This window comes from Plenodomus lingam (genome assembly GCF_022343315.1).
Source record: "Plenodomus lingam strain CAN1 chromosome Unknown contig_30, whole genome shotgun sequence".
NCBI lineage: Eukaryota > Fungi > Ascomycota > Dothideomycetes > Pleosporales > Leptosphaeriaceae > Plenodomus > Plenodomus lingam.
The window spans coordinates 441615-453944 of record NW_027093945.1 but is presented as its reverse complement, the minus strand read 5'-3'; the positions used below and the strand labels follow the sequence as shown (position 1 = coordinate 453944).

The following is a 12330-nucleotide window of genomic DNA, read 5'->3' as shown; positions in this document are numbered from 1 at the left end:
TCGACATGGGAGTGGTTCCGTTGGAAGTGCACGATTGCTATGGGTATACGGGAAACTTATGAATGCTTCCTAGTCCGCTGACACCTCCCTCCCTACGATTATTGATCACAACGCCATAACCCCGCCTGAGAATGCAGCCCGCTATGCAATTGTGACCAAACAGTCATTCCTCAGTGAAACCAGTCGAGACGCCCCATTTGAATTAAAACCATAAAGTTTGAAAGTGCTCATTAGTACGACTGTTGGAAAATAGTCAAGTCAGCGAGCATCTGAATGCCCTTAGCCGTGAATAGAAGCCCGACTCGATGATGTCGTGCCTCCCTCCCACAACTTGACCGTCTTCACGGTTGACTGCTTAGGCTCGTGACAGGAGAATATGTTGACATGATTGTCGTGTACAGCAGCTGCCGCAATCATCAAACGATGCGGATGGAATGCTGTAGCAGCAATCGGAGCAGAGCGATCACGCAGGAATCCAGAGTAGGGTTCGAAGTGTGATACAGTCTCTCCGTTATGCAAGTTGAAGATCTTGACTCGGTGTCTCTGGGTCCCGCTATAAAAACAATCAGTCAATGATTCGGTCCACTTGGGCAACTGCAGAAAACTTACGTCGCAAACACTGGCGCATGTTCGTGCACACTCAGCGTCCTCAGGTGATCGGTTGTCGCCTGTATAGTCTTGACGCTTCGGTCCATACGTATGTCCCAAAGCTTCACCTCTCCGCTACGGCAGCCGCTCACAAGTTCTCGTTGACCGCCGCGTTGTAGGTGAACGTTTGTGATCCATTGTCTATGCTCTTTCCATACCTTGACCATCGCAGTAGCAGGCTTCTGACGTTGGTCGTATACTCGGATTGCACCGTCACCAAAGCCAGCAACAAAGACGTCGCCCTCGACTTGATCCGAGGTCAAGGACGTGATACATGATCCTGATCTTGCAGGAAGGTCCTAGCGACATCAGCTACGAATGCATAAACGTGGACTCAAAGTGACTTACACTTGTACACACTTCGGTCCCTGCATTCCATATTCGGATCACCTTTACATCTCCCGCGACCAGAATGGATCCTCTTCCCTGTTGCCAGTCGAAGACTAGACCAGCATTCTTGTTGCTGGGCACAAGATCTGTCAAAGCACGGAAGCCCGTCACCAACTCAGTCTTGTCCTTGTGGTCGTAATTGCGAAAGATCTTGATGACACCGTCCGACGATCCTGTCATTAACAAGGCTTGATCGTCCTCGTTAATGAAACGAACGTCGGTTATCTTTGAATCCGGTGGATTGCCATTCGAGAAGCAATTGATTCTGCTTACCGACTTGGAGTAGTCGAATATGTTAACAGTATCTCGCGCGTCCGTTACTACCAGATGGTCCTCGAATTGATGGAAACACATCTTGTGAGGCTGACTGAGATTGTCAAAGTACCCGCGAGGTACGTCCCACCGATTTGACACAGCGATTTCCTTCATCGGCTGTGTTTCAGCGATGATTTTGTCATTACGATTGCGTCGCCAGAGTCGACCGTTATAATCTGTACTGCCGGGCTCATCGGCTTCCGTTGGCTTCATCTGAGGCTCACGGAAATACTCCACTGACCACTCGAAGAAGACGCTTTTTAGTGGTATTTCCGGCTTCTCCGCTAGACTCCGAGGCTTGAAACCACGAGGTCTTGGTTCTTCCTCGACGTGGTATCTCTCTGGTGTCTGTGGGCGGACTTCGGTCGCAGATGATGATGAGTCCTCCAGCCTGCTTCTTCCTCCAGATCGCTGAGTAGACGAGGCAGAGTCAGTTCCGGTCCACAGACTTTTCAGCGATGCGCCAACGCTCGTAGACTTCCTCATTCCACCAAACAAGGACAGGTAAGAGGAGTCCTTTGTCGATGTGGAAGGATTGGGGCTCTTGGGAGGGGCGACGAGCTCTTCTTGCGGGCGACGAACAGGGCGAGCTACAGGTGCTTGGTTCAGTGTCTCCTCCAATTGAGGCTGAACGAATTTGGCGAGCGACGACTCCATCAGAGCAATCAGCACATAGTCGACCACGATGCCCGCATCCTTTGCGATTTCAGGATGTGGATCGACCGACATCACCAGTAGCTCCTTCCATATAGCCGCATATATGGTATTCTGAGAGCACGAGCTAGATCCAGGAGCGTCACCGGTTGGCGGAGCTCGCTGCTTCTTCATATAAAGCGAGTCTCCACCTCGTTCCTCTGGCGGTGCTGAGGCAAGACTGATCTTCTCATCGCGAATATGTTCAAAAGCTGCGACTATAAAACGTGTCTTGTAGCGAGCAGCAAATGTAGAGAAGAAGATCAGCAGCTCGCGCCGTACCATACTATTACCATCCATAGTCATTACAAGCACCATGGAAGCAATGGATTCCTCGATATTGGCTACCTGGGCGGTCACGTCTCGGATGCCCAGGAAAGATGTGAGTGCATGGAGCATGGCAGCCCGCACTTCAGCCACAGGGTCCATGACAAGTTCGCACAATCTCTCATGTGCCATGCAACGTATACCAACCCATTTTGCTTCTTCGTAATTGACCCACAACTTACTTAAGCAGAGACAGGACCATTGCCTCAACAAAGGATTCTGTATATCTTTCAGATGATCTAAACAGCTCTCCACCAGCTCTGCGCTCAAAGACGCGCGTTGGCCTTGGTTGTAGTCTTTGCAAAACATGGAGACGATGAAAGCGCACATTGCACGATGTTCGCTTGCATTCTGGATCGGAATCCCTGCAAAACGTCAATTTGGAGGGGAAAAATGGAACAAGTAGCGGGGATGAGCACTTACCGGAGTTCGGATTGAAAATGTTGATGAAGTACTGATATCCGTTGTCTTTGAGCAGATCAGCCTGGCAGGATTGGTCGACTGCCAAGATGCGAGCCCAGATAAAAACCATGACAGGCTTGAGCTCATTGGCCTGCGATTGCAATAATTTGAGGACATAGGGAAAGATACCGATACTGAGCGCGAGGTTCACAGCCCATGGACCATGATCCAAAAAGCTCGAGAGAAGAATCAACGCCCTTAGGCGATGTACCTGACTCAGAAGAACCTGAAGCACTATTGGAAGCTGTTCTGGTACTTTTTGCTCGACAGCGCCCTGAGTAAGATAGACCTCGAAGGCGGTTAATTGCTCGGAAAAGAAACTCGAGTGCTTGTACTCATAATCCTTTTCGCCCCGAGCTTCTGCCTGAAGATCTGGTAGCTGGGCTAGGATAAGCTCGACTGCAAGATCCCAACTGCGCCATAGGGGATGGTCATGCGTCTGTGGAATCTCCGGATGCGAGACAGGATGGCAGTGATAGGTACGCATGATGCGCTGAGCCAGTAGATAGTTGCGAAATAGTGCTGCCACCATCAGGTCCTGGCGGAACAGTTTCTTGAACAGAGGCTTAGAAAGAGAATTCCAGGCAATGGTATCTGTGATGGCTGTGAAGATCCAGTTAAGCTCACCAATGGGCGTTCTACGCTCAGAAACCTTGCCGGGAATGTTGTGTGCGTCTTGTAGGGTGACCTTGCTCGGCAGTGGATTTTGCAGAATGAAGAATCGCACTGCCATGGTGATCGGGTCTGTCAGGCAGGACGTGAAGATGTCTGCAGGCAGCTCTGGATTTGTAGGAAGGGACTCTTTTTCTCTGCATGCGGCGAGGTGGATGCAGTCACTGAAGTTGACATATTCAACATTGGGATCTCTTCGTCGGGTTTCCTCGAATTCCGCCTGGTGCTTCTCTGCAAACCGGTTGAAGTTGCTGATGATGAGACCGGCATCCGAGCAGTCGTAAACGAACAGACTGGGTGCGCCGATCCAGGTCTGCAAATCGTACAGTGACAGAGGAATGTACTGGGTGTAATTGCGATTGAATACCCAGATCTCGCCGGAAGAGGTTGGCTTGGGAACGCCGTGGCCGTTGTAGTGGAAGAGAACTCTCTCATTGCGGGCATTACGCCGTAAGGTCGAGGTATACTTGCGTGTTTCCTCGGTGGTGGGGTCGAGTAGCAACTTGTAGCGAGTGCGCATGCTGAGCTGCTCATATTGTGTCTGCAGCGCCTTTCCAATCTGATTCATGGGTGTGTGTCCGGGCGTCTGGGAGGTGACGGTGGGATCTATCCAACACTCTTCCTTTGCACAGGGATTGGTCTTGATGACATCGGGTGGATCAACTCCAATGTTTAGACAGAGGGCGAGGACGGCGGAGACGGTCTTGAGGCGATCGCGCATGCGCCATTCCTGGACAGGGGGGGCGGCGTCCTCGTGCTTGGGGTGGCCGCCCGTTTCGTGCTTCTTGTCCGTGTAGTACATGAAGAAGTTCTGCGTCGCATGTCAGCCCGTGCATTTTGCCCGCCTTGCCTGATCAACGCACAGAGGTCAGCAGATTACTGTACTCTTCCGAGTTCAGCTGGTCGTCCCACCCGTGGCGGATCTTGAAATGGCCGTCGACACTGCCCTCGTCGGCCTGGTCAGCGTTGTGCGCGGGATGGCGTGGGCCAAAGTCACTTCTGGCGCGCAGGAAGCTGGGTCGGGCAGACTGCGAGGCTACCGAAGCAGGGCGGGCGTGCCTGGCATGGCCCTCCATGTCGGTGTCGGTAGGTGAGGCATTGGTAGTAGCAGAGGAGCCGGGGCGCGAAGGCAGTGTAGTAGAAGGCTGTGGGTTCTGCAGCTCGAGCGTGGGCGGGACAGCCGTGGTGGCAGTGCTGTTCATGTCGGCAGAGGAAGCAGCAGCAGTAGTAGTAGCAGTAGTAGCAACAGCAGGCACTGTGTGGGAGGAAAGAGGGGTTGGATGGTTTGGACGGGGCTGGCCGCTGATGAGGGGCATATCACTGGCGGTTCTCATAGCGGGCAGTCGCGGGCAGGACGAGGATAGGCAGTGACGAAGTCGACGGCGCCCATGTCGGGAAGGAACAAGGAAGAAGGAAGCGTGATGGTGTGATGGACTCGATGAGGTGTGACCATGCGAAGGCCCAGAGCACAAAACGAGGAGACAGAGAGTGTGTGAGTGAGTGAGAGAGCGAGAGCTAGGAGCTGGCGGTGAGACAGGCGGGGAGGGGTTCGAGTAGATCGAGTAGATAGTAGTGTGGGTAGGTAGGTAGGTAGGTAGGTAGGTAGGTAGGACTAATAGTCTACGATGCTGTACAAGTACAGTGGACGGAGGGCTGATTGGCGGCGCGGTCAGCCTTTTGGGAAAATGCGTCAACGGTCAGTTGGACGTCCACCAAGGCAGAAGGCACTCGACATGGACTTTGGGGCCCGGGCAGACTTCGCCTCCACGGTAAGCTTGAGTCGGTAGTATGTACTTGTTCTTACTTACTGCTGTCTCTCTCTCTCTCTCTCTTACTGGCAGTCTGGTCCTAGGTACGGTACCTTATCTACCTCTACCTTGTAGCTAAAGCCTAGCCTGGGCGGCATGGAGGGAGAGCTTTGGGCTTGAACTCGAGGGCTTTCCATCTTGCGGCTACGGGCTATGCCGCATCAGTACAGCGGTGAGACGGGCCGCATGCACGTGACAGATTATGGGCCAGGGGGGAAGGGCCACTTCAAGTTCTATGGGCTATGAGTGCCTACGTATACCGTGTGTACGGTAAGACTTTAAGTAGTTACCTACAACTGCAGTACATAGCTTAGGGACCGTCAACGGTTAGGTGCATCCACCTAGGCACGGAAGCGGTATCGCATGTATGTACTATGTGGTACTGGCACGGACACTGTGTATGGTGAGTTGCCCTTGTCGACACAGGCTGGATAACATGGCTACTACAATGCATACCTAGTATTCAAGCACCGGTACTTCAAAACACGCATGGAAGAAAGACGGGAGCCCGGCTTCTTGCCTCTTTACATGTGGATGTGGCCATGCACTTTGTGGCTCCTATGGCTTCTATGGCTCCCAATGCTGCATACCTACTAGGTACTGGTACCTACTACCTATGCCAACAGCCCAGCAAAAGAGCAGCTTGAAATCCTGGATGGATCAGACCTAGTACATACATTAATTACTACAGAATAGTGTACCAGCATCAGCCTCTCTTTTTAGACTCTTGGAACACTTCTCTCCTGCAGCAGTCCGTCTGCATCCTGCCTTGCCGAACCAATCGTCGTCTCCCGTGCCCTGCCGTTTCCCGTTGATCCTGGCCATCTGCCTGTCCTGTCACGTTCAGGGGAACATGAAGACGAACACCGCCAGGACCCGCCAGTCTGCGCCGCACGCCTCTGTCCATTCATTTATGCCCACATTTGCCTGTGACTGCTGCTGCCAACGACTTTGCTCCGTGTTTGACGACAGCAAAGTCTTCTGATCCGCCTGATACTTCTGCGCTCTCGCCTCTTTCAGGCAAAAAATTAAATAAAATACAATAGAAACTCCCCCCCCCCCAAAAAAAAAGACATCGCAGTACTACCCTGCCTACCTGCTGTTACTGCCCACCGTCATCTTACTCGCGCGTCGATCACTTCGCCAAGATCCCGTACATCGAGACACCCTAGGGCTGTTAGGACTACTGTGTGATTCTTGTCGCACTCGACCTGCCTACTCTACCCTACAAACTCTAATACACCACTTCCCTGGCCAACCTCGCTCTATCTCTACTGCACTACGGCCATCCACTGCGAAATGTGCACGCTCTGCTGCCCTCTTCGCATCTAGAGTGCCCACGTCCCAGTCCGCCGCAGCATACCCTCCAGCCTCCGCCGCCGCGCCGCCGCCCCCCCCTCCCCAGCCGCCAGTTCGGGCCTCCGCCCTTCGCAGCAGCGAACAACTGCACTGTGCAGCCAGACGCGTGCGCAACCAACCTCGACGGCAGGCCGAATGCGTACGTGACAGGCACCGGCAGCCAGTCCAACACCCCCTACTCCACACGCCGCCGCCATGTCCTTTTTGTTTGGCAAGAAGAACAAGCCGTCGCCCAGCGCCCTCCCAGCGGCCACGCGCGAAATCACCTCGTCACACGGCCAGACGCCCCAGCCAGCATCGCTCAACGGAGCAGCTACCCGCGACATCAGTTTTGAGAAGAATCGTGCGGGCGCGCAGTCGCAGACACCTACGCCCGGCGGCAGCGTCAACAATTCGCTCAGCTCGCTGCAGAATCCGGGCCTTTCCAGCACACCAGAACCCAAGGCATTGCGCGAGCGGGCAGAGTCCAACGGTCAGGTGTGTAGTCATGCTCGCTGCTCTTTTCTTCTGGTATAATGGCTGACTTGGGCGCAGAATGCACCTGCCAGAACCACTGCTGCACCCCCTGCCGAATCGCCTTATCCCTGGTCCTCGCGTCGCCTGAACTTCACGGCCGGCAATCCCTTTCCTCGATACGGCGCCGCAATCAACGCTACGGCTTCCAAAGATGGCACCATATATCTCATGGGAGGTCTCGTGGGCGGCGCAACCGTCAAGGGCGATTTGTGGCTGACCGAGATGGGCAATGGTAGTCTGTCCTGCTACCCCATCTCCACCACAGGAGACGGGCCAGGACCCCGCGTTGGCCATGCCAGTCTACTCGTGGGAAACGCCTTCATTGTTTTTGGAGGTGACACAAAATTGGCCGACAATGACGACTTGGATGACACTCTGTACCTTTTGAACACTTGTGAGTTGGTCGCAAACCCCTGGTCCCCTTCCCTATTGACGCCACATAGCAACCAAGCATTGGTCGCGAGCCCTTCCGCAGGGCCCTCGTCCGACTGGGCGATACGGGCACACGCTCAACATACTAGGCTCCAAGATTTACATCTTCGGTGGTCAGGTAGAGGGTTTCTTCTTCAACGATCTTGTCGCATTCGATCTCAATTCGCTGCAATCCTCTGCTAGTCGTTGGGAAGTCTTATTGCCAAATACCAAAGACCAAGGGTCTCTTCCGGCTCGGGCACCACCTGCTCGTACAAACCATTCGGTTGTTACGTGGAACGACAAGCTATACCTTTTCGGTGGCACGGATGGCGTCACTTGGTTCAATGATGTTTGGACATATGACCCGCGCACGAATTCCTGGACTGATCTTGATTGCATTGGCTACATACCGGTGGCTCGTGAAGGCCATTCTGCCGCTCTCGTCAATGACACCATGTATATTTTTGGGGGCCGTACTCAAGAGGGCATTGACTTGGGCGATCTGGCAGCTTTCCGAATCTCATCTCGCCGCTGGTACATGTTTCAAAACATGGGGCATTCACCCTCCGCACGTTCAGGACACAGCATGACTTCGTTTGGCAAACATGTGGTCGTGCTGGCAGGAGAACCGAGTTCTTCTGTGGCTGACAGGAACGAACTCAGTCTCGGCTACATCTTGGACACCTCCAAGATCAGGTATCCGCCCAATGAAAATTCACCTCCTCAGCAGACACAGAATCCGCAGCGAAAGCTCAGCGGGGGTGAAAAAGGCAATTTATCTGGCAAGGCCACATCGCCTCCCACAAGAGAAAGTATGATGGCTGGGCAACAGCAGGCGCGAGCTGCTGACGGTATCGGGGGCGCTGTAGGTGCAGCTGGGTCGCGACTCCCTCGTGCCGCTGGTCAGCAAAACCCTGGTCCTCCCCCGCTACAGCAACCACCTCAGCCTCAGAGAATGAACGGCCAAAATCCGCAAGTCATGGCAAATGGCAGGGCGAAAACCCCAACCAAGAATGATCGTGTTTACGGTCCACCTGTGGATACCGGAGCTGCAGTTACACAAGAACGAGAAAACTTCTCGCCAACGGTCCGAGGGAGCCCATCCGCTGACGTACAACGCAAAACCTCCGATGCAGTCTCCCACCGAACTGCCAAAGAATCAATGGATACCATGCGCTCTGCTAGTACTGTTTCCCGCAATACCAACCGATCCCACCGACAGCATCCCTCCCAGGAGAGTGTGGAACAGGCAGCACAACACGAAGCACAGCATCAGCGCGGCTCGAGTCGTGAGGTTGACCCTGTCCCTGCCGAAAGTGCTTCGGGCGCATCACCTGCTGTCGGACAGTACAACGATGAACTCGCTCGCGAACTCGAAACAGTCAAGAATCGAAACGCCTGGTATGCCTCGGAGCTTGTGCTTGCACGCAAAGCGGGCTACAATCCGGGCTCATCAACGAGTCCGGTTTTTGATGAGCGCTCAGCGGACGCATTCCGTGAAGAGGACAAGCCATTACTCGAAGCACTGCTCAAGATGAAGGCTGAGCTTGAGCGTGTCCAAGCATCTATCACTGCGCAAGGCGAGGATGCTGCCAAAAGGATCGCAGAGGTTGAGAAACAGCGAGACGCGGCTGTGAACGAGGCAATATATGCTAAAACCAAGCTTGCAGCTCACGGTGGCGGCAGTCACAACGGCACTCCGCAACCCGACGCGGTTCCCAATGCTGGATCACCTGAAGTAGATCGCATGCAGGACATGAACCGTCGACTGGCAGCCTCACTGGCAGCGCAAGCGGAGATGTCGACTAAGCTTGAGCAACTGTCGCATCAGATCGAGGCAGAGAGAAAGTCGAAGCAATTGGCGGAGGAAACGGCAGAAGCCGCTCAAAAGCGTGTACAAGAGCTCGATTCGACCCGTCAGAAAGCTACGGCAGAGTCTGAGAGGCTGCGCGCCGAGTTGCATGAAGCTGAACGCATCGCACGAGAAGTGTCTACATCCGCCGCCGAAGCTGAAACATCCTCAAAACTGCTAGCGATTGACAAGCAAGAGCTCACTGCCAAGGTGACTCGTCTCTCTGAAGAGTCCAGGTCGCATGCCAGCGTCCTTCAAAACTTGCGTGACGCCGTGCTGGCATCCTCGGAGAAATCGGCGCTACTAGAGAAGAAGCTGGAGGAGGAGCAGACTCAGAGTGAAGCTCTTCGCCAGAAGCTCGCAAAACTTCGCGCCGAACACGAAGCTCAAGTGGTCGAGCTCGAAACAGCGTCCCAAAGACTTCGTAACGCAGAGGAACTCGCAGAGAGACATGCTCAGGAGGCCCGCCATCACCAACAAGCCGTTCTCTCTGGGCTGGGAAGCATCACCAACAGAGCGCTTGGCGACGAGGATGCTGTTGACGAACGGATCGCCATTCTCCGGCAACAAATCGAAGTCGCCAACGCCATGGCTCGCCGTCATCAGACCGCGGCCGACCAAGCTTCCGAGAAACTCCGTCGCGCTGAGGAAAGGATTGCAGGTCTTGAGGCATACCAAGAACAGTCGAGCCGCGAAGGCTTGACGATTAGGAAGCAGTTGCAGCAATCCATGCGGGACATGCAGGCTGCCGATGCCGAGAAGGTCGATCTTCGCCAGCAATATGAACGACTGCGCCTCGAAAGTAATGCTTTTGAGGTCCAGCTCAAGACGCTCAAGAACTTGCTCGATGAGCGAGGAGTGAATGCCCACGATGTTCGCCGCTCGAGGGGGCTTGACAGTCCAAACTCTAGATTTGGGACTCCAGAACTCAATCGGGTCCGCGAATTGGAACAGCAAGTTGATTCGATGAACAAAACACATGAAGAGCTCCGAGCTGTCTTTGAACAGCGTGAACATGAAGTGAGCAAAGAGTGGGAGGAGAAGCTGCAGGCACTGCACAATGATCATCAAGCCGCAGTGAAATATCTTCGTGGGACAGAGAAGATGCTTGCAAAGATGAAGCAAGAGCTTGATCGTTACAAGACCGCAAACTCCAAGCTCGAGGAAGAGCTCAATCAAGCCAGACAGGACCAAGGCATGACCCGTGAGCAGACTGCAGGATGGGAAGCAGAACGAACTGCATCTCGAGAGGCACAAGACAACATGAAAGCCACTATTGCGCGTCTCGAGGATCAGGTGTCGAGCATGCAGGCTGAACTTGCAACTGCTCGTGAACAGGCTGAGATTGCTACCCAGAACACGAAGCAAGCCGAGTCTGTCGCCAACCAAGCCCGTGCCGACCTGGAAACTCTTCGTCGTCAGTACGCTCTGGTGGAGGATCGCGCTCGTGAGGCTGAGAGCCGCGTGCAAATCTTCCTCGATCAATTCGAATCATCCGTCGACAACTATCGCCGCCAGTCACAGGTGCCAACGGGTAGTATGAATGGAGCTGAGCTCGGACATCGCGCAACGCACGACAGCGTAGCTTCAGCAGATTCCTTGTACAGCCATCAGGGCGATTCAAATCATCTTGATGCACCGAACCGCCCATCCTCAGCTACGAACCGCAACTCCGTGGCTCTTGACAACTTAGCTTCCGAGCTAGACGCTCTTAGAAGCCATTGGGAGACCACCAACAAGGCATACCGCCTTAGCGATCGCTTTGACTTCGAGCCCTCTGTAGCAGGCGACCACAATGACGGCAGCGAATCTCCCACACATTGGAAAGGAATGATGACTGAAAATGATAACAAAGCAAAGGCCTTGGAAAAGAAGGATGTGGACTTTACCCGATCTGATTCTTCTACCGTTGGTGGTGCAACAGGACTCCCTGTTGCCTAGATGACCAACTTTTCTTCATGGCGTTGCTCAATAATTTTGAGCATTTTGTTGGCGTTGCGTGATCCCGTAACAAACGGATATCTCTTTGGTACAAGTCTTGCGGGAGGTCATGGTCTTAATGTTGAATACTCCACTGTTGCCTTATGATTGCGGTATGCCTTGTACTATACCACTTGTTTTGCTTGCAGAGCTTTTTAGGTAGAGTGCCATTTGCATTCTCATTTTACTCTTGGAAATCTCCTGCTATGTTCTTTACTTGAAATTCCACTTCCTCTGGTGTCTCGCGCTCGCACCTTCTCACCCTCTCACCCTCTCACCTCATCCCCTCGCCTCATCACAACAGATGGTCAATTTGAGTTGATCGGTATTATACTTGGCCTGTATTCCTAATCTTCGCAAGCATCTTACTTCCTACTATAATTCCGCTCTCTGGTACCGCGCTGCAATCATGGCATCCCCCAGCGGGGTGTGTGGGTGCCCGCCAGGTGAAGGTGAACGCATCTTCTCATCCGGCTCTCACCTCACCATCGCCAGGAATCACGACGCTACAATATCTCCCAATGGACCCACTCATTCAAAGTGTTTCCAGACGCTACAATAGGACGGTAACAAGTCCTGTACCAGAGTGCCGGTACCCATGGTCCACAGCCCAGGCAGACGTATTGTTCACCTCACTACAATGGAGCTCCTATTGTGGGTTTTGCGATTCATCGTGAAAATAGATGGAGCTCACCTCGTTTCTTTTCTCTTCTCCTCTCCTCTCCTCCTTCTTATCCTAAGTCCAATTTCCCGATTACATTCAGTTATACTACTTTCTTCAATTCTCATTCCCATTTGCCTCCCTTCATCGACGCAGGTCGTCTGTGATTTCCCTTCTTCTCCTTTTCTTGTGACCATTCTCCGGCTTTTCAGCCTCCAGTTTCGAGCTTTACG

At 53.5% G+C, this 12330-nt stretch overlaps 3 protein-coding genes across 3 annotated transcripts; 1 reads left to right on the top strand and 2 right to left on the bottom strand.

Moving 5' to 3' along the window:
- Positions 1–279: 279 nt before the first annotated feature.
- IAQ61_008449 (uncharacterized protein) lies at positions 280–4841 on the bottom strand (the record flags this gene model as incomplete). The annotated part of the gene is made up of 5 exons (XM_066098005.1): positions 280–553; positions 610–947; positions 997–2738; positions 2797–4318; positions 4371–4841. The coding sequence occupies 5 exons, from the start codon at positions 4839–4841 to the stop codon at positions 280–282; spliced, it is 4347 nt and encodes a 1448-aa protein (XP_065952050.1).
- Positions 4842–5541: 700 nt separating this feature from the next.
- On the bottom strand, positions 5542–6140 carry IAQ61_008448 (uncharacterized protein; the record flags this gene model as incomplete). Its single annotated transcript, XM_066098004.1, has 6 exons — positions 5542–5548; positions 5610–5624; positions 5689–5709; positions 5772–5837; positions 5930–5966; positions 6017–6140. The coding sequence occupies 6 exons, from the start codon at positions 6138–6140 to the stop codon at positions 5542–5544; spliced, it is 270 nt and encodes an 89-aa protein (XP_065952049.1).
- Positions 6141–6329: 189 nt separating this feature from the next.
- IAQ61_008447 (uncharacterized protein) lies at positions 6330–12269 on the top strand. The gene is made up of 3 exons (XM_003838437.2): positions 6330–7151; positions 7209–7584; positions 7634–12269. Exons 1-3 carry the CDS (start codon positions 6870–6872, stop codon positions 11395–11397), a joined length of 4422 nt encoding a protein of 1473 aa, XP_003838485.2. The 5' UTR covers positions 6330–6869; the 3' UTR covers positions 11398–12269.
- The last annotated feature ends 61 nt before the right edge of the window (positions 12270–12330 follow it).

Bases quoted from the DNA above. Each gene is read 5' to 3' on its own strand.
- IAQ61_008447 (XM_003838437.2), top strand. From the start codon at position 6,870: ATGTCCTTTTTGTTTGGCAAGAAGAACAAGCCGTCGCCCAGCGCCCTC. The intron at 7,152-7,208 runs GTGTGTAGTCAT...ACTTGGGCGCAG, and splicing joins GGGCAGAGTCCAACGGTCAG to AATGCACCTGCCAGAACCAC. The intron at 7,585-7,633 runs GTGAGTTGGTCG...GACGCCACATAG, and splicing joins TCTGTACCTTTTGAACACTT to CAACCAAGCATTGGTCGCGA.